Source organism: Pseudopipra pipra, chromosome 3 (genome assembly GCF_036250125.1).
Source record: "Pseudopipra pipra isolate bDixPip1 chromosome 3, bDixPip1.hap1, whole genome shotgun sequence".
Classification (NCBI taxonomy): Eukaryota; Metazoa; Chordata; class Aves; order Passeriformes; family Pipridae; genus Pseudopipra; species Pseudopipra pipra.
This window is the reverse complement of record NC_087551.1, coordinates 43,440,751-43,468,720: the sequence shown is the minus strand read 5'-3', so window position 1 is coordinate 43,468,720 and position 27,970 is coordinate 43,440,751. Positions and strand designations below refer to the sequence as shown.

Here is a 27,970-nt window from a genome sequence, read left to right as displayed (position 1 = left end):
AGAAAACTGATTAATAAATTCTCTTCTGGCAAATTTAACTGAAAAGGCAGCACAATTTTGTAAGCAAAAGAAAAAATCTGTGTTGTTTCACCAGTCACATACATGCTCTCTGCTTTTACCTAGAGTCAACGAACATTGAGAATGTCTAGTTTTTTAAAAAAAAAACAGTTTTCTAAAAAAATCTTTTCTAATATCAAGACAAATAAACTAGGAAAAATACAAGAAATGAACATTTTCCCCATTATTTTATTCTCATATTACTTTAACATTTCTGAAAATATTTAACAATTATTTAAAAGACAGAAATAGTTTCTTCTAAAGAGAAGATATTTGTCACATATTCCCTAATAAATTTACAGAATGTAGTGTAAATAGTAAGCCAGTAAAACTCTGCTTTCAAACAACAGCTATGCTGACTCCAGTAACCCCAAAGAAGTATAACAGAAGGACTCCCATGGCATTTCAGAAAGATATACAATCCTTCTTTCTTTCAAATTAATTTAAAAATTTTGTCAGAGACAGATCTAGCTTTAAAAATGTAACACTTGTTATTTTGCTTGCATTTTCAGTCTAAAGTAGTCTCAGTCCAGCAAAGCACTACAGAATACACCTAACTGTAAACATTCAGTAAGTCCTTTGAAAGCCACTTCTGAGGTGATTTGCTAGAATGAAGTCAGAATGAGTAGACGCCTTCTTTTCTTGATCTTCTGTACTTATTATTGCAATAAAGGTAACAGATTGTACAACAGAAAAACTTTGGGAACAGCTTGAGGAACTTGCAGAAAATGAAGTCAGAAGAAAATTGTAGTTTAGAGGGAACATTATGCCACTTGCTTATGGCCAATTAGCAGTCTTCTTTCTCTCAGCAAGTTGTTATTCTCAGAGTACCATGGCCAAAGCCCCACAGGTTGGCAAGTATCAGGGTAGAAACAACTGGAGTCTACCATCCAAGGTGGCTGTCGTGAGCTGCAGTTCAAAAGAAAAGAACATATGGCTTTAATAAAGATCTTTCCAGTGAGAACAGTTTGCTTTAGAGTAACAAACCAAATGAAGATCATTAAGATATTTCTTTTATGTTAAGATGTCCAGGATTCATTTCCAAAAAAAGGAGTAACTTAACCTATAGACTTTTCTCAACGAAGCTAATCAGAAAATTCCATTTTACTTAGATTTTTCTTTTCCAACTATTTTCAAATTTGTGTCAACATCCGCTAACACATCAACAGTCTGTAAAACTGAAGCATATGTTTAAACCACATAGAAAGTCAAACAGACTTCAATGTGTATGACTCAAGAAGAGAGTATGGAAGAAATAAGAAAGAGCTGGAATAAATGAAAATGGAAAATACTGTGAATTAAATCAGGCATACCAACAAATGCAGTTTTCTAATTTTTATTGGTGTTAAATGTAGAATAAGAATTTCCTTTGCAAGAAAGTATGTTGAAAAACTTCTATGAAGACGCAAGTCTCGAATACATGCAAAAAGAACCTTCAACTGCATTTAGCTTTCTTTTACCAGTCTCAGATCTTAATTATAAAATAAGAGAAAATACTATTTTCTGCAATTACTTCTACCAACAAGCCCTTGAAAACCTGCTGTATCTCAGAAAGGGATGATCTACAAACTGTACCACTTATTTTCCATGAATATTTCAAGATGCTTAGTCCTTGCATACTAAAATTTACAGTTATTCATACCAGCGACAAAAGTCTGAATAGCAGGAACCAAACATGCATCTCATTCTCCAACCAGTTCATTTAGTTAACTTCGCACATCCTCATTTTTCTTGATTTGTTCTTTCTTTGATGCTTTTAATAATTTGTTTTATTCCTTTGGATGAAGAGCCTCTGTGGTCAATAAGTTATCTTCTTGGGTTTGTATTCCCTCCTTCAACATCTCCAATGATCAATCCTTCTAGTCTCTCATAACTCTTATCTCCCAAGACCATGACTGTTGTTCTCTTATTTTCTTCTTTCTCACTCTCATTTATGTAACGTGAAAGTATAGACTACCAAAAACTGTCAGATTTAATTCCTCCAGCTCTATTTTTTACAGCTACCCAAGACTATTACATATCTCCAAAGACTTCTAGTATCTCCTTATCTACCTCTGTAACTTATTATTGTGTTGTTTAACCCCAGATGGCAACTGAGCATTGTGCAGCTGCTTACCTCCTCCATCCACTCGCAGTGGGATGGAGGAGAGAATCAGAAAAGAACAAGTGAGAAAATTCATGGGTTGAGATAAAGACAGTTTAATGGGAAGGAAAAGGAAGAAAAGAAATAATGATAAAATAATTATAAGATACAAGTGATTCACAATGCTCACCACTCACTGACCAATGCCTAGCTAGTTCTCAAGCAGATGCACCAGGTCAGTTTTCCCCCAGTTTATATACTGAGCATGACATCTTATGGTATGGAATATCCCTTTGGCCAGTTTCAGTCATCTGCTCTGGCTATGTCCCCTCCCAACCTTCTCACTGGCGGGGCATGAGCAGCTGAAAAATTCTTGATTTGTTAGAAACACTACTTAGCAACAACTAAAACATCAGTGTGCTATCAACACTATTCTCATACTAAATCTAAAGTACATCAGCTACTAGGAAGAAAAATAACTCTATCACAGCTAAAACCAGAACATATTGTAAAGATGACATATCTATAAAATATCTAAATAATATATCCTTTCTAAATTTCTGTAGCCATTTATCTTGTGGAAGAAAAACAAAAAAAAGAAAATGCTTTTATTATTATTCCATGTTATCAAAAGAGAAATGATCTCACCTGAGAAATCAGAGATGAATTCTATTCTATACTGAAGATTCATTATTACAAGAGATAATACAGAAACCTTGTTTAGCTTTCAATTTAAAACAAAATAATTTTAAACAAACTGAAGTTTTACAAAACCCAAGGAGGTCATCTTGTCCATCTTCACGCTCTAGGTGCAACCACTGGAAACATTAGAAGAGTTTAGCTATGGCTTTGTCTGACTAAATGTTGAAAATTTTCAAGAAAATTTCACAACTCATTCCAGTATTGCACTGCCCTTCCTTAATATCCAACCTGAACCTCAAAAACTGCAATGTCTGGTCAATCCTCCAATCATATTCTCTGACAGTACTGAAACACAGCTTGGCTGCCACCTGCTAAATGTATTTGCTACACTGCTATTACATTCTTCCAGAGTCCTTCTGTTTTCACTAATCAGAAAAAATTATCTTTCTACTCCATTTAACCACCTCCACAATTTTGGCAGCACCATATCAATAATTAGACTGTTAAAACAACACTCATAATCCAAAAAATTGCCTAATTATTAAAGAAATATTTTATAAAAAAATAGAGTTTTCAATGGGCTTAATGAGTCATTAGCATTCTGAGTTCTTTAAATATTGGTGTGGGTTTTTTTCCTTCTCAGACTCAGGTTCCCTTGGGTTACATCTAGACATTATATGGGTTAATGTAAACTAGCTCTGCTCTAGTCCAATGGATTGAAAGTCTGTCAGCACACTGAGTGCATCCCTGGAGTTCATTTTCTGGTTTGGTTTTATGAGAGACAAGCCCAAAATGCATTCTCACAAACCATACAGCAGTGAGAAGTGAAGTGGGATAAATACGGACAACTTGTTGAATCACTTCAAAAGCACATTTCTGCTCTTGAATCTTGCTGGTTTCACAACTAGCAACAATCAAGAGCAACAGTAAAAGGAGACATTGTGGAAATGGTTTTTATTATCTTTTTCCTGTTCAAAAAGTGGTGCCTAAGGCAATGCTTTTATTTGGAGCAGAAGAATAGATAAACTGGAGCAAAGAGCTGGAGCTATGGTCTGTTTTGGTATCTTCAGAAGTCCTATAAACAAATACCTATGAAAGAGTGAGATAGTCTTTCCTAGGGAGTCTAGCCTAGTGTTAGGTTAACGGTTATACTCCATGAACTTAAGGGTCTTTTCAAACAAAATGGCTCTATGGTTCTATGACTTCCTGAGACAAATACATTTTCTACATATTTGCTGATGTAGTCAAGGGTTGACTCCGGTGACCACCCTCAGCATGAAACAAGTCATTCCTAGCATCTGAAATCTGATCTCTTCATACATCCTGATATGGAAGAGTAATGGACCTTCCGGCCCTCACTGATCTATCATAACACAGACAGTGTTGCCATCCTGGCCTTGTTATTAGGGTACAAATTCACTGCTGTATTCTTCCTATACAGGACTGGAATTTCAGTCTCTACAGGACTCATTACTTGTTGAGGTTTATTAATTTGCCTCTCTTCTATGCTGTCATTAACATAAAGCATATCCCCACTGCTAGCAAGATGTGGTCTGTGTTCCCTGTACACTTTGCAATCATGTACTGGAGTGCCTCACTGATTACCCTTCTTACATCAAATTTGTGATAAGCCTAACAGATCATCCAGGCTGCTTTTGCCCAGTGCTGACCACTCTGTTTTCCCATTTTATTTCTTATTATTTGTGCAAATGTATTACTAGTTCTTTTTTTGGAAGCCTTTTTCTACCTGACTATTTTTAGCCTCTGACATACCTGTGATGCTACAGAAATCCTGCATCTTGATCTTTCACAGAAGTGTCATCCCAAACTCAACCTTCAGTTTTAAAACCTTAGTTCCATTATGACTCAGATTAAATTAATCTTTTCTGGATATATGTTCCTGGAACGTCCTGGTGAGTTTCCCTAATGTATCATATTTTTAAATGCATTACCCACTTCAGCACCTGCATCTCTTTGTTGTCAGACTTTAGTAAATATTATTTATGTGCTCAATAAAAGCAAAATTCTCATCTATATTTAACATGACATTTTTATAGGCAAGTAAAACTAGTAACTCCCAGCAAGTCTTTTGATGCGTTAAACTTACTTGACCAAAATATATCAAACAATCTTAAATCCATCTTAATGCTTCTATACTAATATTCAGAAATCTTTTTCACTTATATATGATATTGACAAAGAAAACCTGAAGTAATAAGCCACCCCAAATAAATGCAAACTCCTATAATGGATCTGATTTGTTTGACTTAGTCTTCTCAAACATAGGTAGAAATCTGTGTAAGTATATAATAATCTTCAAGCAGCAAGACGAAAAAAAAAAATAAAGACCCTAATCTAAAAGAATATAATCTACTTCATATTCTTCTGCCACTAGAGCTAATGAAGAAACAAATACATGAGAGAAGGTAGTTATATCTTTATGCCACTCCTGGAAGACACATCAACCCCATAGCAATGCAAATGCTTTGAGTATAAATGTGATGCAGGATAGGGTTTTAGGGAAAGCTCTGTATATTTTCCAGCTTTAAGATACAAGCTAATGCTTGTTAAGTCCAACAAATTTTGTTTTAAGTTTCCTCTAACTTCAAGGGGCTTTAAATAATATCTTAAAACTGTAACAACACACTAATTTAGTTACTCTTTACAACTCACAGCAATCCAAAGAATCTCTTTTCACTACTTGCTGCTATACTATTAATGACAACATAAACAGGCCCCCAAATGCTGTTTTTCTTTTAAAAGTCCATATTAAATATTTCCATTCCAGAAAGCATGCCAGTTTGGCAGTAGACTCTCATGTGTGAAGAACACTAGGACAAAGTGTTATTTGACAGGAGAACTACTGGGAAAGTGTCTCAAACAAAATTTATACCATGAACCTAAATAAATTATTTTCTCCTTTCTTTAGTGTGAGCTTTGCTCACTACATATGTTGTCTTTCTCCAAACTTTTTATTTTTTAATGACATCATTATATTAGCTTGGGCTTTACAACATCATACCTGTTTTTATGTCAAAAACTATTATTAATTTTGTTGTTGATTTCACTACAAGCAGAAAGATGAAGAGTAAAAGAACAGTCGCTTTAAAACCTCCAGGCACCTTTGCAGTAAAAAGTGAACTTAGGAAGGGACTCAATAAACACAGTTGCGTTCTTTTACCAATCTTACCTTAATTAGAGGTATCATGCTAATCACCTGACATTATTTCAATTTTATTTCTGTCACAAATAAAATACATTCTATTCCTATGCCTCATTACAACTGTTAATTCTTCTTTCAATTTTTTCTTTCAATTACATCATCAATAAGAAATTAAGAACATACCATGAACATTTCTTCTTCTATTATAACCTTGCTTTACTGCCCTATTGGTAAAATCATGCCATACATTAACAATGCATGTTTATATGGGCATTTATGCATGAGTTCATATCCATACATACACAGACTTCATGTTTACTTTCTTCAAACTTTAAAAGTTGTTTTATGTACTGATTGTGTTTCAGATAAAGAATACCTCAGAGCCTTTCTTACTGAACCCACAAAGGTTCAGGAAGCTGCATTTAAACAAGAGTGCTATGTTAGTATTACCATGTCTTTATAAATACACATCAATTAACATATACAAACACACAACACAATTTAAAATACAGCTGGCTTGCCTCAGGATATTACACTGAAGAAATCTAAAATGTCTTACTTTGCTGGTTCATGTACATAAAAATAGTATAAGGAATAAACTTATCCATTGTTAGAGTAACTCAACCTAAACCTATACAATTGGTTCTAAATCTACAGTATCTAAACAGCCTGTAAGATGTTTATCCCCACATTTGGGATTCCCTTGGAGAGTTCATACTCAGAGTCAGCATTTCTTTGCTTTCTGACAAAAAAGCTGAAGAATTTCCATATTCCTGCATGAAGCCCTGCTCCCACTGGAGTTGAGAGGAAAGTCACCAGCAACTACAAAGAGCTGGAAATAACCTCTAGGGGTTTGTGGTTTATACCACCAACAATGATTACCACTTCTGCTTTAGGTATTCGTATTGACTGCTACATCTGTTTTGTAGTCACAAAAAGAGACTCACAGAACTTAAAAATCCTGAGGAGACTGAGATGTGGAATAGGAATGCTACAAAAATATTTTGAATTGTAAGAACAATGAAAGTCTTAGGAACAGATTCTCTTTGCTGACCAGATTTTAAACTGGATAATTCTACTGGCTTACATGTTTTAACTTCACTTTTCCATTGTTTTGACTGATATATTTGTCAGTTACATCTCAGTTGCAAATAGTCCTTCTACCACAAAATTTGACCATGCAACTAATTCTTTAGATGGTGTAGTGGGTTGACCCTGGCCAGATGCCAGGTACCCACTAAAGCCACTCTCTCGCTCTCCCTCTGCAGCTGGACAGAGGAGAGAAAAAAAACAGTTAAGGATTCATGAGTTGAGAGAAAACCTGGGAGAGGTCACTTACTGATCACCTTCACAGGCAAAATGGACTCAAAGTGGGGATAGTACTTAAATTTATTACTAACAGGATAAGAGAAAAGGAGTGAGAAATAAAATAATCTTAAAAGCACCTTCCCACCACCCCTCCTTCCTTCCATGTTTTCCTCCTCCCTCCCAGTGGTGCAGGGGGATAGGAAATGGAAGTTATGGTCAGTTGTTGCTTCTGCTGCTGCTGCTCAGGGAGAGGAGTCCTTCCCCTGCTCTCTTGGGGTCCCTCCCACGGGAGACAGTCCTTGATGGACCTCTCCAGCACGAGTCCATCCCCCGGATGGAAGCAGTTTTCTTCACAAACTGCTGTCCTGTGGGTCACTCCTGCATGGGGTGCAGTCCTTCATGAATGAGCTGTACCAACATGGATCCCCCACAGCGGCCACAAGTCCCACCCGGGAAAAACCTGCTACAGCGTGGGCTCCCCTCTCCATGGGCTGCAGGTCTCCATCAGGAGAGCTCCATCTTGGGCTTCTCACAGGGTCACAGACTCCTTCATGCATCCACCTGCTCCAGCATGGGCTCCTCCAAGGGCTGCAGGTGGGTCTCTGCACCCTGATGGTCCTCCATGGGCTGCAGGGGCACAGCTGCTCCACCATGGTCTCCACCACGGGCTGCAGGGGCCACAGCTCCAGCACCTGGAGCACCTCCTGCCCCTCCTTCTGCACTGACCTTGGTGTCTGCATTGTTGTTCACATGTTCTCACTCCACTCTTCACTGGCTGGAATTCTTTCTGTGCAACAACCTCCTGTTCTTAAATATGTTATCACAGAGGCATTACTATCACTCCTGATTGGCTTGGTCTTGGCCAGTGGCAGGAAGCCCGTCCTGGAGCTGGCTGGCATTGGCTCCATCGGACATGGGAAGCTTCTAGCAGCTTCTAACAGAAGCCATCCGTGTAGCTGTCCCCTCATTACCAAAACCTAGCCACAGAAACCCACTACAGCTCTCCATAAAACACCACAAGGAAAGGTACACACCTCAGAATGGAATCCATAAGAGCAGCATGCTGAGTAGGGAGATATTTGCCAACACATCCAACAAAGAAATGATGAAATCAGAGGTATGCCTTCCATCCTTTCCCAGGATTTGGCTCCTTACCATGAACTAGGCAGTGGGAAGCTACCTCCACTCAGGATTCACAGTCTAGAACACTTTCCTTAAAATGGTTGTTTATGGCCTGCATTGCTGTAACTATTGGCTGACTACTGCAATTCACAAGGGATTTTTTTTTTTTAGTTTCTGAATATTTTATTCAATATTCACTTCAGAGATACAGAGATATAGAGATATAGATATATAAAGGTACTCCAAACAGCAAACTCTTTTAGACAAGGACCTCCACAATTTTCAGTACTATCAAAGAATTGATACCATGTAAGAGAAACTCATGCTAGGAAGGGAAACTCCAGTATGTGTTATGGCATGTGGCTGCAGTTATGGGCAGGAGTTGGCAGAGTCATTCATCTCCAGATGAACTAAATAATAACCTGCACTGACATTTCCCTACAAAGTGAGTATAGGACATGGAATGAAAAGAATATTCTAGATGAAGAAATGTTGATCTGTTTCATGTGTCATCAAGATCCATTCTGCAATTAAAAGTTTTTCTGTCCCTGCTCTTCCAATTAGTTGTTGTTCCAGGTCCCCACTCATTTGATTATTAGGCAGGAAAATAGAAAAGAGGTTTTCAGTTTTTCCATGATTGCAGTTTCTAAGGAATACTTTTTGAAAGTTTCATGGATGGAATAAGGATTCTACTAAGAATTCCACATTCTACAATATTTCACTATTTCATGATTTCAGGCAATTCTCCCTTCCGTATAGTTCCGTAGCTCAAGTTCTGTACAGCAGACACAAATTTGCACAGATCAGAGGACAGTTGCTTATCTGGTTGCTCATTTTTTCAGCCACATATCCAGACATATCTCTCACCTATTTCACTTTAAATGTGGGGTACTGTAATAGAGCAGTTGTCATAATTACAGCATATTGAAGGCCATCTCGGAGCAGTCAGGTTACTGTCAGTTTGCCCAGAGAGACTGTGGAGTCTCCATTCTTGAAGATATTCAAAAGCTGACTGGACATGGGCCTGACCAACCTGCTGAGCAGGTCCTGCTTGAGCAAGGGTGTTGGACTGGATGACCTCCACCAATCTCTTCCAACCTCAACCATTCTGTAATTCTGTGATACTGGACTGGTGAAGCAGGGATCTGAAGATACTGCATGATGAACAACAACAAAGAGTGCAATGCAGTACAGTATGTTATTTGCCTCAATCATTATTATATAAGAAAGAAGGTGCCAAGATTAGTCAAACTTTGGTAGAATTTAGTGAAATCCATTTAAATTTTCAAAAATTAAAATATATAATTGGTGGTATTTTTAATACATTTTTAATGCAGAAAACACTTTTACTATATTCTTACAACAGCAATTTTTGAAAGTCTGCAAAATACACTTGGAACTCACAGGGCTGGACAAATGATCAGGAATGTTTTCCAGATCATTTGCTTTAATGATGGGTTTGAAACAACTTAAATGTAATCTCAGACATTCTTCAAAAGCCTGCCACAATCTCTGAGGCTACTAATGTTTGCATGACATCATTTTCATTACAATCCTGTGTCTTCACTCAGTAACTAAAAAACTGAGGGAAACATGAAAAAGAGTTTTACTAGGGTCCTACTCAGGTGTATAATTTCAAATTCCACTTCAAAATCTGGACATTAGCTCACAGCAAAATACACTAAAAAAACAAAATTCTTTCATGCAAACCTAGCCACAAAGGCATAGTTAGGCAGTCCCTTTCAAAGTAGTAGTTTTATACCCCTAATTATCCTTGAACCACCAGGGAAATGGATTTTCCTTCCTAAAACTGAAGTTCATATCAGAATTTAACAGGCCCACGTTTCTTCTTTTATTAGTCCACACTCACATTTACTTAAAGTATAATGCTTTTTTCCCCCAAAAAGCCAGATATTCTCATGCAATTTCCATATTTAAATTAGTCAATTCATCATGTATCACAAAAGACAGACAACTATCCAAAGAGTACACCTTCTGTATGAAGGTACTTCTATTACTTCTTGCATTCAACATTCTCAAACCAAAAAGCAAGAGTAAAAGGAAATTTTCAACATGTTTCATCTTGAGTAATGTCATTTCTATCCCCATATGGTATTTACAAAATTTCTCCAAGTGGCATAAAGTCTGTACAAAAGCTTTAAGAAAGAGCAACATTTTTTTTTCCAAGTAGTGTTAAGTGCTGACCACATATGCAAAAAGCAGCATTATGAAGTCATTTGTGCCTGGCAGATCTAGACCCAATAGAAAATAACTGCAAATGGATGTATTTCTTCAGGGTACCTAAATATACAGTTCAAATCGTCACAATAATTTAAAAGATCTTAAAATATAAAAAGACCTCTTATTCATAGAAAATCTCTCAGATTGGTTGTTTAAAAGAAAGGGGTATAAAAGCAGACAGATCATAAAAAAATTTAGCAATTACCACAGTGGCTGGAGAAAACCTAAATTCTGCTGCATTTTAGTTTAATTCTGGGTTAACAATTTAAATAAAGAAAATAAACAATTATTAGTTACTGATCTTCTTATATGTTTATACAAAAAAATTGCTGAGACATAGTAAGTCTGTTTAAATATATATTGTTTTTCTAAAAATACAATAAATGTAATTTTTAAAGTACATTAAATTAATGGAAATGTAAAAAAAAATCAGTTCTGCTCTACTCTACAAAATGCAGTATGATCTTTTTATGTGAGTTAAATTTTCTAAAGCCTCTCTATATTTACTAATGACTTTTAGGCAGACTAATACCCATATATTTTGAAATTTATTAAAGTTAATGTACATAGATTAAATAAAAATAATTTCAGATGTCTGTGGATCTGGCCTAAAATGGTTGAAAACAAGGAAATTTATATTTACATCTTCCATAATATTTGTATGTAACAAAGTTTAACCTGAAATTAAAATATAACCTTACACATGAACTGCAGAATTGTACCTTCCTGATCAAGGTAATGGAAATGTGATTTCATAAAAAATCATTGCACTAGTACTATATTATCATTTTCCCAAAGAATGAAACAGGTTCCACTGTGTCAAAAATACGTCTGCAAAATAATTCATTTTTTAAATCATGTTTTAATTTATTTTCCATCATATCATTGGCAAGTATGTAGATTCCTATATATATTTTTTACTATCACCATACAAAATATGAAAGGACCTAAATATGCATGCTGATAAATATTCCCTCTAGCTAGCAACAGAGTGAACACACAATTTCAATAATATTCTAATTTTCAGAGTACTGAATATTGACCAATTTCTGTTAACTTTTCAAAATTGTAAATATGGAGAAATATTCTCCAGGAAAAAATCCAACACCAAATTGCAATTTGGAGCAAAATCAATTACTAAAATAATATACACTCACAAAATACTCAGAACACTGAAGACTAACCAGAGTTAGTTTCCTGGAACTTCTTAGCTCACAAAAGAAAAACAGTAGAGAAATTAGATTAATAGCTTTCTTATAATGTGTTTTTCCTAAGTGCATGATTTGTACAGCCAAATGAGAAGTTTAAATGTAGCATGTCAAGTAACAAGTTCATTCAGTGTGCTGTACCTCAAATATACATATAAAAACATTTGCATTAAGTAATTGGGGGGGGGAGGGGAGGAGGAGGATTGGTTAGACTGAATACATGATGTTTAAACCCAAGCTTTAAAATGACTGTAAGTCTTATAAGGAGAAGTCTTCCATTTATATCATCACAGAAACAAAAACAAAGAACTTTCAAGGCATGAAATTTAGGGCATGTCTCTACTGTGAAATGGACCATGGTGTGGTTATCCTTGAGTCAACAGGGAATCAAGGCAATATGTCCAAATGGTTTAGCACAGTGCTATGCAGTCTTACTTGTGTGAGCTCATTGCCTGTGGCTACAGGCAATGTAGCCACATTAGTTTGGTGCAACCTTGTGAATTAGTAAGGATGGCAAGAGTCATTAGCTCATCTACAGTGCTGGAATAAAACAGTTTAACTGTCCCAGGCCATAAACTGGCTTGTCAGAACTCCACTGATGAGTTTAAGTCTGGTGTGACTACAACAAGGCTGGATCCCTCATGCACACCTACATAAATATCACAGAACCACGGAATCACAGCATGGGTAAGGTTTGAAGGGACCACTGTGGGTCACCTGGTCCAACCTCCCTGCTCAAGCAGGGTCATCCTAGAGCATATGGCACAGGATTGTGTACAGACAGTTCTGGAATATTTCCAGAGAGGGAGACTCCACAACCTCTCTGGGCAATCTCTTCCAGTGTTTGGTCACCCACATAGTAAAGAAGTTCTTTCTCATATTCACATGGCACTTCCTGTGCATAAGTTTCTGGCCGCTGCCTCTTGTCCTATTGATTGGCACCACTGAGAAGAGCCTGATTCCAGTCTCTTGACACCCTCCCTTCAGATACCTATAGATATTGGTGATGTCCCCTCTCAGTCATCTCTTCTCAAGACTGAACAGGCCCAGCTCCCTCAGCCTGCCCTTGTAAGAGAGATGCTCCAGTCCCTTAATTATCTTTGAAGCCCTCCATTGGAACTGCTCCAGGAGCTCCATGTCTCTTGTACTGAGGACCTCAGAACTGGACACAGCACTCCAGATGTGGCCTCACCAGGGCTAAGTAGAGGGGCAGGATCACTTCCCTTGACCTGTTGGCAATGCTTTTCCTAATGCACCCCAGGATACCATTGCCATTCTTGGCCACAAGAAAACACTACTGGCTCGTGGACAGCTTGTTGTCCACCAGGACCCCCAGGGCTTTCTCCACAGAGCTGCTTTCCAGCAGGTCAGCCCCAAGCCTTTACTGATGCATGGAGTTATTTCTCCCCAGGTGAAGGATCCTGCATTTGCTTTTGTTGAAGTTCAGATGGTTTCTCTGTGCCCATCTCTCCAACCTGATGAGGTCCCTCTGAAGGGCTGCACAGCTCTCTGGGGTATCGGCCACTCCTCCCAGCTTTGTGCCACATCAAACTTGCTGAGGAGGCATCTGTCTCTTCATCCAAGTCATTGATGGATGGGTTAAACAATACTGGGCCCAGTACCAAACTTGAAGGACACCACTAATGACAGACCTTCAGCAAGAGACTGTGGCACTGATTACGACCCTCTGGCATCTTCTGTTCAGCCAGATCTCAATGCGCCGCACTGTCCACTCATCCAGTCCCCACTTCCTGAGTCTGCCTGTGAGGATGTTGTGAGATATGGTGTCAAAAGCCTTGCCGAAGTTGAGGTAGACAATATCCCTTCGTCCATCCAGGCATTTGTTTCATCACAGAAGACCATGAGGTTGGTCAGGCATGATTTACCTTTTGTGAATCCATGCTGACTACTCCTGATCATATTCTTGTTGTCTATATGGAGAGAGACGGCCTCCAGAAAAAGGCATTTCATCACCTTTCCAAGAATCGAGGTGAGGTTGCCTGGACAGTAGTTCACTGGGTCATCCTTCTTGCCCTTTTTGAAGACGGTGACATTTGCTTTCTTCCAGTCGTCAGGCACCTATCCTGATTGTCGCATCTCAAACGTGGTCATGAGCAGCCTTGCTTATGGTGTCTGCAGCTCTCTCAGCACTCACGAATGCATCCAGTTAGGGCCCGTGGACTTAGCTGCACGTTAAGTTTGCCTAGGTGTTCTCTAACCCAATCCTCCTTGATGAAGGAAAAGTCTTCCTTCCAACATTCCTTTACCCTGGACTCCTGGGTCGAGAGGGGTGGGGCTGGGGTGCCTCTGCTCTAGTATTGAGGATAAAGGGAAGCCATGTCCACTGCACTACATATTTTCAGGTTCCCTTACATTATTAATTATGCACCAAGTAAATTTGCTTTAACCCTCAGAGTTATACAATATTCCTTGGAACAGGTTTATAAAGTTTGTCTGGAAGATTCATTCCAATCCATTAAACAAGTCTGTCACCAAAGTTCAAGACTGCACTGGTAAGCAGAGCAGGTTCTGAAGTCACGACTTATCTCTACCATGCATGGGAAGTAATTTTCTTGGAAACATGCTGCCTTGCTTTCCTCTGTATTTACTAAAGGAAAACAGCTTGAAAAAGTAGAAACAAAACAAAGTGTATTAGAGCCTCAAATAATGACAAAAGATAGATCCAACAGGGAACATTGAACTGGTTCTGAAGCAGAAAAGTTGGCATCTTCCTACAGGAGGTCCTGTTAGCAGAAGATCTAGCAATATAGGAAAAACATCAAAAGGTCGATTATGCGACTTCTAGGAGAAGATAGAGAAGTCAACAGCAAAAGAAAAATTACAAAATTAAAATGTCCACTCAAGCAACATAAACCAAAACCCAGTAACTAATATAGAACATGAACATGCTGAATAAAACTAAAGCACTACATCAGAAGAACTTTACCTCTGTGGAATAGTTAAGAAGAGAGGTAGTACATTCTCTAAGAGTTTCAAACAGTAAATAATGAAAAATTAGGAACGTGTCCCAAGGTATTGCAGAGGCTATAAAAGCCTGGGATCTTGTTACTGCTGAGGTTTGTGGGTCAGTTTTTAATTTTATCCTTATACATCTAAGTCCATCAAGTTAATTAGCAGATACAGAGATGTGCATGAAAACTTAGGGAAATCCGTTGCACCCACCTGTGTGAAATACTTACACAGAAAATAATTACAAAAATCTTTCTTCAGATTTTCAAGATGTTAACATTTTCTTGAATAAGTTCTGAAAAAAAACCCTTTCTGCAACAAGCTGTGTTAGTTTCTGTATTTGGGTTCCTAATTTATTATGTTATATAACATCGTGACTGTGGCTCTAGGTACTACTCCAGTAGACTTTGCTACTATTTGTTATTTCATGACAGCCTCCAGACATGACACTGCTCCAAATGAAACAGAGGGCTGTTTCCACTAATGCCAATCAGAGAAAGGTCTATAGTTTCAATCCTGTAGTTTGAGCACACAAACACAAAACAACTCTCGCGTGTATCTTGAAATCACTGTCAAACTAAGTACAACTACAATGACAAACCTTTAAACAAAGTTCCCTATTTAGAAAGAGATCCTGTCCCCAAATATCAATTTTCACCATACTGTATAATGTCCTATTTAGGCTAATCAAACCTCAAGTTCTTGGCCTAAAAAGCAGACTCCACAGCCAAATAAAATAGCACTGTGGATCAGTCTATAAACACTTGATGAAAAATTGTCAAACCCAGAGTTTTCAATCCTGTGAGTATATTGTATATCATAAAGGATTGAAATTCCTTGTATAATTAATTAAGCTATTTTCCAATTTTTCTATAATTTTAACAGGTATTGGAAAGTGGCTCTGGTATAAATTAATAATATGCTATATCTTTTAAAAATAAAATACTTACTAAAACAATTTCCTTCCCAGAACACCAGGATTTAAAAATATATTTTTTAAAGTTATAAGTCTGGAAAACTGGATCTACTCGGAAAAGTATGTGTGACACTACAACTACAGTCCATCTTTATGTTCAGTGATCCAGAAAATCCTCTTTATATTACATGCAAACAATAACAAGATAATCGACTGCTGCATAACACAAATCTTCTCCCATATGGTTATCAGAGCAAACTCTATTTGTTTAATTGTTGTTTATTATTATTCTTGTTGATGATGTTAATAACAATATAAATAATATTAATAATAATATCATTATTTCTTATTCTTGGTGAAGTGTATTACAATTCTAATGTCACTGTCTTGCAAGTACAAGGCATATCCCTTTTTTATTCACTTCATTTTTTTTTTAGTATTTTTTCATTACTCTTTCTTGTTTTGAGAACTTTTTACCTTATACAAATAAATGTCAGTTCTATCCTTTAGTGCAACTTTAAAGCTTTGCACTAAAATGGTGTGAACAAACAGTTATTCTTTTTCTCTTTCTTTCCTTCTGGATTCTGTTCTACTTCTATTTCTCTTTTATTATGCTTGGTGAGTTTAATTGTATACAATTATTTTACATAATATTTTAGTACTCTGATGTGATAAATTGATAATACTTCTTTTGAAGATTAAGTTTTACTCAAATCACTGTCAAATACGTTCCAACATATTCCAAAGAACAAGCTTGTGATCTAGATATATTTTTCTCTGTAGTTTTTCCTGAGTAAGACTTCTCCTTTAAGTCATACACAGATAAGAAACAGGGGTAAATCTTATTACATTTTTACCCAGTAGATGTATTTCCTTCAGGAGCAAAAGAATTTGCAAATGGAAACAAATAATCTTTTCTTCATTTTTTAAAGTGCCAGTACAAAGTCAAGAACATTAAACTGTCAAGGTCTGAAAGGCATGCACAGTGCTAATGCCTCACCTTTTGAAGCTACTTTTTGAATAAACATAAGCAATCATAATAATAATATGTTCCATATAAATGTAAGGTAGGATGGTGCAATTAGCCTTCTAAGAATCTAGTATTTCAATACATATGGGAGAATATAAAGTTTAACTATTTTGGCATGTAAATATCTAAACATTAATGCTATAAGCTAACACGAGTAAAAATTGTATCCATAAAGCAAATCTTTTCCCTTGGTTGCTTTTACAGTTGAAAAAGTCAGAACTTAAAGGTGTTGTGAGACTGATGGATCACTTTGAAAAAGCATATCCTTGCGGTGCCATCATTCCTATGAAATTTAGTCCATAAAGAATACTATATTGCCCTACACAGCTAATAAAGAAACTTTTTTAAGAGACTCAAACTGATGTCAGTTAGAATTGAGAGGAAAGCATTCTAAAGACCTTTAAAGAAAATTCTACTCCATCCTCTTCCCCAAAAGCATGAGTTTCACAGCACTTTGCATGAAGATATGTATAACCAAAAAAGATTAAATAAAGAACCTTTGTAGAGGTTTCTGCACATTCTACAAAACATTATCTCTTCTACATTTATGAGTACAGATCTCAAAGACAAGTTCTACTGGAGATATCAGGAATTGAAATAGAAATATCCCTGCCCTAATGACAGAATAAGTTTGTTTGGTATGTATACAGATCCAGGGGCCATCTGGCTAACTGTGCTGCTTCAGCTGAGCAGATGAACTGAAAAGGTCTAACTTCAGGAACTGTCAGCAAGCATTTCAATTATGATTCTGATAATTTTCTTTCTCTGCTCTTGGTGAGGTTACTACCTTGGTTAAATAATGCTTCTTTTCTAGCATGAAATTTCATGTCTGTAATTCCCACGGTTTCTTTCCTAACCAGCTTTATTTTTCCACAGTATTTTCCGACTTCTGCCTTCCTTTTCTTTTCCCCTACTGCAGTGCTTCCTTGTCAGTTGAGATATTTCTCTTCTTTTCTCCTTCCCTTTCTTCAGAGGCCCAATCTCAGATATTAACTTATTTCCTTTATTCTCTCCATTAACATATCAATGTCATCTGACTCTTCCTTCTTCCAATGTAAACATTCCTTAGTTTCTGTGTCCTTAAAAGGCCTGCTGTTGTCCACATTTGTTTCCCCAGTTACAGATCATCTCTCATTTACTTAATAAAAAAGCATATGCTGTTTGCAGTCAGGTTTGGTGGGTTTTATTTCCAGTTTTCTTGCCAAATGTACCTTTTGTCTTTGATTTTCACTGAAACGATGCCTGACATTCTCTCTAATGATCTCTTCCTAGACATATGTGACAATAAATATGTCATCCTGACTTGCTTCCATGCATCAAGCTGCCTTCAATAAAGCTGACAGTACTTTTCCTGGATTTTAGCTCTGTCTTGGCTTCCTTGATTCTTCTCTGTTCTGATTACCTTTTACCAGTCCTTCAGAAGAGAATTCTTATTTCCCAGTCAGTTTCCAACAAAATTTCACAAAAGTCTGCCCTTACTTTTCTCTTATCCTGCTTCCTCACATCTTAACTTCAGATAATGTCAAGCTAGTATTTCTCTAAGCATGACTCACAGTTAAACCTCTCTTCCAGACCGATCTCCATACCAGTCTAATGATTCACCATTATTTCAAGTTCAACAAGATTAGAACAAGGATCCTTATTTCTCTTTCACTGCGATTTTTTCTCAAACCTTCTCCATCATTGTAGACAGTAACTTGTTACTGGGACAGAAAAATTGAAGATTGCCTACAACTTAAATTTCCTTCGACATCATCACCTCTAGGTTATGTGTTAGTCCTAAAAATTCTTCCTGGTTCAGATCTCAAGACTATGGTCTTCCAGATTCATTTAAACAGCTAAAATATTTATCTAAGTCTGCATAAAGATTGCAACAATGTCCTTTTACCTGAGCTTGTTAATTGCTTTTATCCTTCCTTTCTTTCACTATAGTCACCCCTGATTCAAAATAAAACTGTGACTATGCCACCACCTTCCCTTCTTTTTTTCACTGCAGCAGACCTAAAGTAATCATTTTCACTACCAAATTTCCAAAGTTTGTTTCTGCATCCAGCTTTGAGCATCTAAGCATTGTGTGCTTACACAGGAGCACAACTCATCTGCATTAAACAGAACTGCAATAAGTAATTCCTTAGCCAGCTCTTCCATTTAAAAGAACCAAACAGTTGCTGTGGAATGCTGCAGTGTTTATTAGTACTTCAAGGATATATTTTTACTTGCATGGATAAAAATCCATCTAATTGTTTCAAAACTAAATTAACAGCTACAATGGGAAAATCAAAAAGATTATGTTTGTGTGACAAAGTAAATTACTTCTGAAAAGTTTATAAACATATTTGTAATAATCTTTGAGGTTTACTGTTATGGTAGTATAAAGTAAAAGAACATAAGGTACACTGTTAATCTTCCAGAGTATTATAACTTGAAGGTTATTAATAGAAAATGTCCATGTTTGATAAAGTTCTTTCACAAAATGATCAAAGATTCAGTACAGACTTACAGATGGAGAAATTCTTATATGTTTATTCTCAGCAACATAAGAAAGCCTCACAGGCAAGTGGAAAAAAATAACTGTGATTTAAAAATTCAGACAGACAGCTATTATTCTTTAGTATCACAATTCTTAAAATTTAAAAGATTTACTGTTTTCAAAATATTTCATATATAGCTATATATAACATATAATCTATATAACCTCCCATGTAAAAAAAAAGGACCATATTACATCAACTAGAATAATATGACTTGCATGTGCCCAAAAAATAGCTTAAAATGGGCATTCAATAAAAATTGCTAATGTCAAGCAGAGATTAAGTTTCTTTGGAATGTGGGATGTTTAGCTTTGGGCATGCTGAATGTTGGACTGATGTGAAATTCCAATACTCACAGTTAGCCACACATTGACTGTAGAATTCCTCTATAGCACAAGATAATCTATAATTAAGTCAGGGTATGCAATCTCTGAATGCTGTAACAAGAAACTTGCTGAATCAAGCAGACACACAATGGATGCTCATGTAGTCATTTCTTTAAAATATATTCTTCCCTTGTTGCAAATTCTCTGGCTCATCTGTTGGAGGTTTAGAAAATTCCCTAGTGCTTATCCCAAAGAAATACATCCTTAATAAATGTCTAGAATTCAGTCAAAATAGGTAATTCTGTTCATTTTTCTTCCACGTGGCTTCCTGTATTTTCTTTTCCTTGCACTGTTTCCTTACCTACATTTAATTCACTCTCATCAACCTACTTCCTTCCCACTTCCACTCCACTGCTGACTTGGCATCCAAGCAGTTTCCAAAGGGCACAGTTTCCTTGTAGATAAAATGCTATGCAGAAGACTAGATGGTGACTATATTTCTGGCAATGTCACTGCCCTGTCAATACTTTTGACAACCACCCAGTTCTTGACATATAACACTTTCTTAAGAAAACTGGCAACTTGTGAGTTTTCCCTTATCATAATTTTTACATAGAAAGTCCTAAAAAAAACCCAAACCAGCAAAAAGAGAAGTAACACTTTGGTTTTCCTACAAATACTTTTATGACTGATCTTATTCTGCTACTTGATATAAGGCAAAGAACAAAATTACAGTGTGTTGATAACATCAGGCTACCACTCATTATTCATCCTCAGCATTCACAGTCCCTTAGTATGAGGCAGAGACATATGAGCTATTCTGCAGATATTCCCCTTTCTGAAAAATCTGTTAGCATGAGATCTTTCAAAACCTGCTACTGAACTGATAAGAGATTTCACCAGCAGTTCTTAAAACACAATATTGCACCTTTCTATCAAAGGCAAGATCAATATTAAGCTGATTTTCAATAGGGACAGTTACCATCAGGATCTGTATTGTTAACTAAGCCAATATATACTTTCTTTTCAACTGTGTTTGGGAGCATTTGCAATGACTTACAAAAGTAAGCCAAAATGGCATATCGTCATTACTGAATTTCCAAGGCAAATGCAAAACAAAGTAATCTTCAGGCCAAGGTTATGTATTGTCAAGCACAGCCACCTACCAATAAGAGATTCCCTAAAATTACAGTGGAGCAGCTTGGATAAGGACACATGGAAATTAAAAACTGTTGTCAACAGTTCCGCAAGATTTAATTATCCTCACATGGTATCAGATCATATATGGGATCTAGCTGTGTAAAAATATTTTTTCAGCTGTACTGACAGGAAGAGATTGCTGCCTGAATTGACTCCCACTGAGAAATATTCAAACACATGTGAAAGCATAAATAGATAATTAATTTGCTTTCATTTACTGCAATCCCATGAAAGACTTCTTTGCCATTACCTTTAAGAAAAAAAGATTTTTATTTTGCCCAATGAATTAATTAACTTTTTAAAAATACCTGCATTTCTTAAATAGCATGAAGGAATAAATGTCTTCAACAGCAAGTAACAATGTTTATAGCATCACAATTATAAGCAGGTTGTAATGGCAGGCACAAATGGTTTAATGTACATAAGTATGAAAGCTAAACAATTTTCCTAATGCACTTAAATCTACGAGAACGATTTCACCATAGATCAGGCTAACACTTTCAGGATCTGAGATGGAACTGGGCCATTAATAAGGTATATAACAGGGTTTTTTCCTCCATACTACTAGTGCCCCTCCTACAAAGAACGTTAGTTTACAAGACTGCATTCCCAACTCCTCTTTCACCATCTTCAGAGACACATATTTTTGCTGACTAGAGACATTTAAATGCCAGGTAAGAATTCCGAACATGGCTGACCCTCTGTAGTTTGGCAATATTAGTTAGAACTGAAGCATTCTTCAGAATAGGATGGTAAATTATAGGTTTTCTGGTGATCTCTACTAGCATTTGTACATATGGAAAGTCTTACTTATTTGTGTGCTGAAAAACAATTATGTGAATTCAAAATCTAAAAGGGACAGTTTACTCTTTTCATCAGCACTAGTATACAGAGGAGCAACCATATCATCCAATAAATCAATTGTGAGATCAAACTGTTATGAGGCAACAGTTGGTTTCAGATTCACATTATGAATTTTGGAAACAAAACCAAGAGCCAATTTTTCTGAATTCCTCACCAAGAAGAATTCAAACAGTAGTAAATTCAAACAGGTTGTCAAATTTGCACTTTCAAATTCCATGATCGATGTTATCTTGAAACAAACTTTTAGTTCTGAAGCCTAAACTATTACAGATTTCTAAACAGCAAATAACCAAAAAAAAAAAAAAAGGGCTAATTACAGCTAAAAAAAAGATGTCATCAATCTGTTTCTATTCTCATACTATCAGAGAAGTAAGGGAATAAAAACAAATGGAGTTGTTACTGATTTCAATAACTGAAGAGACTGGCTTATATGCTTGCATAACTAACTATGAAATTACCAATAGCTTACTTCTAACTGATCTTAAAGCTATTTTGTGTGTCAGAATTAATCAGTACTAATCCAGTGTAGTTTATTGTTTCTTTGTGATCCTTTTTTTTTCCCCCAAAATTAAGCAGTGTAAAGATTCATGTCAGGTTTATTGCACATATACAACATAATGCAGTAGAGAACTGCAACAGTGTTCTTCTCATAAACCAATGGAAAATACTTTATGAAAATATGAGATCCTTCATATGATTTTAGCATCTATTTCATGTTGCTGAAGAATTTGTGTTTTTCAAGACAGACACACACAAGTGCAAATTGTCTTTTTGCTCACTTTTTACTTTAAAAATAAGAAAACACTTTTTTCTGGAGAGCTGAGAAGAAAAACATGTGTTAATAATTTGCCCAAAAAGCAGAAAACATCAGAAATTAATAACCGACGTGCTAAAATGAAAACATTTGCAAAATTCTAGTATGATTCAACCCTAATAGCTGTTTATAGCAACATGCTTTTTCTGGTTTTTCTTCATTTTTTCCACTTAAAACAATTGGTTTTGCTATTACAGGATTTGCATTTTATAAAAAGAAAGACATAAGACTGCATTTAATGAAGAATAAGCATATACTACCCAGACTGGAAAGAAAAAAAAAATGGCTACTTTGCTGATTTGTCATGGCTAAATTTCAGTTTGCCATCTCTGATATAAATAGGTTAATATAAACCACTAAGAACTGATAAATGCACTGGCATATGGAGAATACATGGAAGGCATTGAAACCATTAGTGACAGCACCACTGATTTTTAAACAAAGGGAGCTGTACTATTGGAGGTAGGGTCATTCTTAAGTAATAGTCAACAAAAAAGAAACTCTGCTGTAATAATGAGGTAATCAAAGTGATTCACTTCCATACTAGGCAAACATAATTCAGATTAACATTTCCCTACAGCATTTTGGCACACAAATTCCTTTCAGCTTGGTTTGGAAAAATTCTATGGCTTGGCAAGAGAGCAGCACAAGAGTGCAACTGTACGCAGTATTGTGTAGTAAAACTATATTCTTTTCAGAAGAATGCAACTATACTAATTAATGTAAAGATATTACAAGATGTGTAATCAAATATTCTGATCTTTCACTACTTTACCACAATCCAGTAGCCACACCTGCCTCTATAGTTACAAACTGAGTTGTAAACTCTGATTTTCTTCACTGAAAAATAGAAAGCCAGTTAACCAAAGTATGCCTAAAAATGAGACTGTGACCAGTAAGACTGTTTCATATGGAGTTCATATGCATATTATGTATGCATAATCTTCTTTTTCTACAATGCCTCCTTCCCATAGGAGTGGCTGTCACAAGGTTAGCCATGCTTAGCAGAATTAAACAAAGAACATATCTATAAACAGAGAGCACTACTTCCATTCAAGCCACAGTGTCTTTCTGAAACTGTCCCTCCCAGGAAACTCTTGGACCACCCATGATACATGCTATTTAGGAGCTATTTGTTATTGGTGGACTCTCCCTGACTGTCAACGTATTATGACCACCCATTGTGGGTTTGCTTGAGGAATTTGACTCAGGCCATTCAACAACAGTAAGAGCCTCCATAAGTTGAGCTAAAGGACTAAAAGCTCAAACACTGAATAAAATATCTAACAAGTTAATAAATAAACTAAATAACTGATAACTAAATAACTGACTTAAGAGCAGGTTCCAATTCTATCTTCAAAAAGGATCTCTAAGCTCTCAGAAGCCTAAATCACTTGAGTGTTTTTATATCCTACTATTTAGTCCATAAGCCAATATCTGTAGCAGATACCTCAGACTCTTCTGCATGAAATCCTGGAAAAGTACAAAACCAGATTCATTAATATGGGTCGATGTTTTTGCAATCTACTTTTATTTCCAGTCTCCAGTATCACTATTAATAAAGAGCCACTGTTGTCTTGCGAGCATCTCTGTCATGAACATTTCTATATGATCTAGCTACACTCCAAAATTCTATTTCCTACAGAGTATTGTCCCTCCCACCTACTGTATAAATCTCAGTCACTTTAACATTCTGTTTTAACTGTAGCAGTATTTATTTTTACTTTTAAATCTTTCCAATTTTTAAATCTAGAAACATAGTGGAAATGAAAATGGAAGGATGCACATTGCATATGGTTTGAATATCGTCCATTAATGCCTTGTAACTTAAATTTAGCTCTTAGGAAGCCTTGCATTCTACATCTTGAGTATAACTCTGATGGACCATCTCATTTGTTCTCCTTTTGAACAGTAAGGCCATACTTGGTGTCCATCAGGCCCAAAACAGCAAACATTTAATAAATCAAATAATGTCAGAAATAAAGGTATTCATAAGCTAAGTTGAAAGGCACTTTGCCATCTAATATATAATATTTTACTAAATTAAAGTAAGTGATTTTCAATACTGCTTTTTAGACTCTACTCATTGGCACCACTTCTTTGGAACCACTGCACATTTAAACTCCAAAAATAACTCAATGCAACAGGAGATGTTTACAGAAGTGGGAGCTTAGAAACTATGGCAGTTTTTCACTTCAGCTGTAAGCACTGTGACAGGCTGGCCAGCTGCAGTGATGTCAATCAAATGGATTCCAGACCTGATATAATACAGTTTATTTACAAAACCCTTTACTGAAAAAAATAAAAATTTCTTGCTTTGTTACAGTTTCCCATGTAATGTAATAGGTTAATGAAAAGCCTCTCCCTGTTCAAGTCTTAACTATGTAATTAAATAAATACATTAACATTTGTTTTCTTTAAATTGCTCCTGAAGAACAGCCTCTTTTCCTTCAGACTCCATCATGGTCTCCTTTGTTTGCATTCCCTTCTTGAAGAGGCCAGAAATGCTAGCTGATTTTATTACCTCTCCTTGCATGCAAACAGGAGATAATATGACTCATTTCACTGTATAAAACTCCATCATATTGGTCAATTTTAATTTATTGGTTATATGTTAGGCAGATTTTCCTGGAAGTTTAACAGAGATTTGCCTTTTAAAATAATGTAGTTGGAAGAAGTATTTCTGCCATTCTAACACACCCCACAGTTCCATAACACACAACCTCATCATTCAATCTGAATGACCTAGGTAACAACTGGTTTTAGTAATTCGACCTTGCTTCATTTTTGTAAAGGTTTTGTTTTCTTCTGGATAGTACTCATCCTCTGTGGCTGAGCAATTTATAATGTGTATATGTGCCTGGATGATATAGCTCGGGACTCAAAATACAATTTTTTCATGAATTATTTCACCATATATCTATATACCTACAGAAAGAAAGTTCATTTTATTGCTAGGTAATCCAACTTTTCCTCAGGAAACTATTTTTCAGATCATAGCAAATTCAAATGCCAAACCATGGTCTTAAATGACATATTGCATATTTAAATATTTTCAAGAGAAAAGGATATTCTGTTTAAAAATAATAAAGGCATATAACTCACACTTAAAGAAAGTGGAATCATATTTATTTCATACAGACTTTTGTATCTTGAAATATTGCACTTAACTTTCATGAAGGACCTTATTATTTATAAGATGTTTTAAAGCTCTGTTTCCATATCTAAAGTAAAAGTAACAGGAGCTGTTCGAGTCATGGGATAGCAGTGCTTGCATAACACTTGGTAAGTCAATGGGAAAACTAGCTAAACCTGCCAGACTAGCAGCTTCCCAATGGAGAGTGTATCATATTCTGCAGTGCAAACAAAACATTTTGAAGTTGAGTCATTCATAGACAGAATTTGTTCCAACTTTCAAATATAGAGTAAGTCTGAAATTTGGAAAGCAAAAGTATTTGAAGTGAAAAACACTTCTCTTGATAAGTATGCCAACATTTCAGGTACTAGCTGGAACCTATATGAAATTTTCAGATCACGACTAGATTACAAGCAAAATAAAAGGTAGTCCATGTTCATACGTCACACTAAAACAATATTCTGCAAGGCAGAGAAGGGATTTTGGAAATCCTAATGAATTTTTTAATGAATCACACCTTGGGTGTTCCTCATTAGGTACTTTTAACCCTTAAGATGAGAACTAATACATATTTCTCTAAAATGGCCCAATGAAAAAGTGATTTTTCCAAAACAACACTTTTTTTGTAACTATTGTTACTTGGCATGGCAGGCATTTATAGTAATCTATTGTTATAATTAATGTATTCCTACAGACTTTTGGACTGCTTCTTAAACAAAACCAAAGAAAGATATTTCTCAATTTTGTATCAGACTTCATATTAAAACAGTCCTGAAAATAAAATGGAAGGAATTCAACTTCTAGTAAGAATCATAGGAGAAAATGTTATGGTCTCTAGATACAATAAAATGCTGCCAGACATATTATGTCTTTTAGTTTACAGTACATCTTCTTGGAAGTCCTCAAGATTCATCTGCTGGCTCTATGTGTATTATTCTTAAGAAATTCTAATAGAAATATGTACCCTTGAAAGAGCAGCATTTATGTCATACTCTGTATAAACAGTAATCTTACTTCATGCCTTTTCTTAGAATGATAGCTCTATGATTTCCGTTTCCCTCTTTATTATTACACTATTTATTATATTTGGCACTACCCATTGATCTGAAAAAATCTTTAATATAGGAAGGTTAGCTGATAACTGGAATCAGATGTTGTTTTTCACCACTGCAGGTTTCTCACCCCCAGTGTTGTGTCCAAATTCCAAAGTGGGTAATTATTCTGCTTTACAAAGGCTCCTGTGCTACACTCATTATAACTCAAACCTAAAATTTTAATTGTAAAAAACATAATCTCATTTTGCAATGGCACATATTACATTTCAGCATAAACTATTTTAAACCAGTGAAGACCAACTGGTGACTTTTCAGGACTACTGCTGAGACAGAGCTAGTAAAGGCTAATGGACTCAAACTGCCTACATGTGAGCAGCATCTGCACCAGAATCCCTTGCCTACAATAAAATGTTTCATATTATATCCAATTTTTCACTGCCTGCAGTATGCCAGACCTTACAGAACCAAGGGGGAAAATGGTGGGGAAAGGCTGGATAATTTTGAACTAAAGTAGATACACAGGAACAATTCTCCTTGCAGAGTCCATCACTCATCCTGGGTAATAGGCTATCAGCATATCAATAATTTTTCTTTCAACATTTTTACTAGTGAAGGATGTTTTCATATTGATAGTGGTCCTACTAATTTGCACCTTATCCATGAAGTTTCTGATGCTAAAATATCTCCAGCAAATCTCAATAGTCTGAAAGGCCGCTCTTTAATTTTTTTTCAAATGCTTAAAAGGAGAGAAAACCCAAAACGCAAACCAACAAAAAACTCAAAGGTAAGTGAAAACAGAACTGCATGATGGAAGATAGATAACAAGAAGGTTCCTTAAATCCTTTGATGATCCACACAGTTTATGCCTGAGAAAGCCATACTTGACAGACTTGTGCTGCAACTCAGGAACCCTCCTATCACATAATTACAATGCAAGGTCTATATTCCTAAGAAATACTGTTGAATTTATGGCCACGAGTTCTGAGTACATACTGTGAGAACATGGATGATTCTGTCTTGACTTTAAGCAAGGAAAAAACAAATCTATTTCTGCTGAATATATAAATTTATAATTTGAGATTTAAAACTATGAGCACTTTATCTGGTTTTGGATACCCTAATGTAAAGCCTTTGCCTGAAATTTACCTCAGCATAGTAATAAGAAACAAGATTCACATTTCACTAGTCAGTTTTTAAGACCTGCGTTAGTAAAAGATGCACAAGAAAATAATTATATTTTCCACTTCATTTCCATTTCAAGAATTCATATTTTATTAAATTGCTAAATTTGAAAGTAAAAAAAA

General features: G+C 35.9%; 1 protein-coding gene across 11 annotated transcripts in view; it reads right to left on the bottom strand.

Moving 5' to 3' along the window:
• The window catches only part of WDR27 (WD repeat domain 27), a 121,597-nt gene that overhangs the window by 25,370 nt on the left and 68,257 nt on the right, over positions 1-27,970 (bottom strand). For 8 of the 11 annotated variants that reach the window (XM_064648875.1, XM_064648877.1, XM_064648876.1 and 5 more), the window contains 2 exons: positions 2,789-2,958; positions 229-966 (listed from right to left, as the gene is read on the bottom strand). The exons of 1 other annotated variant lie outside the window; for it this stretch is intronic. In XM_064648875.1, the coding sequence (XP_064504945.1) occupies positions 2,815-2,958 (144 nt within the window). In that variant the 3' untranslated portion in view covers positions 229-966; positions 2,789-2,814. Of the gene's footprint in view, positions 1-228; positions 967-2,788; positions 2,959-27,970 lie in introns of those variants that run through there. 2 more of the 11 variants (XM_064648878.1, XM_064648883.1) reach the window with 1 other exon arrangement.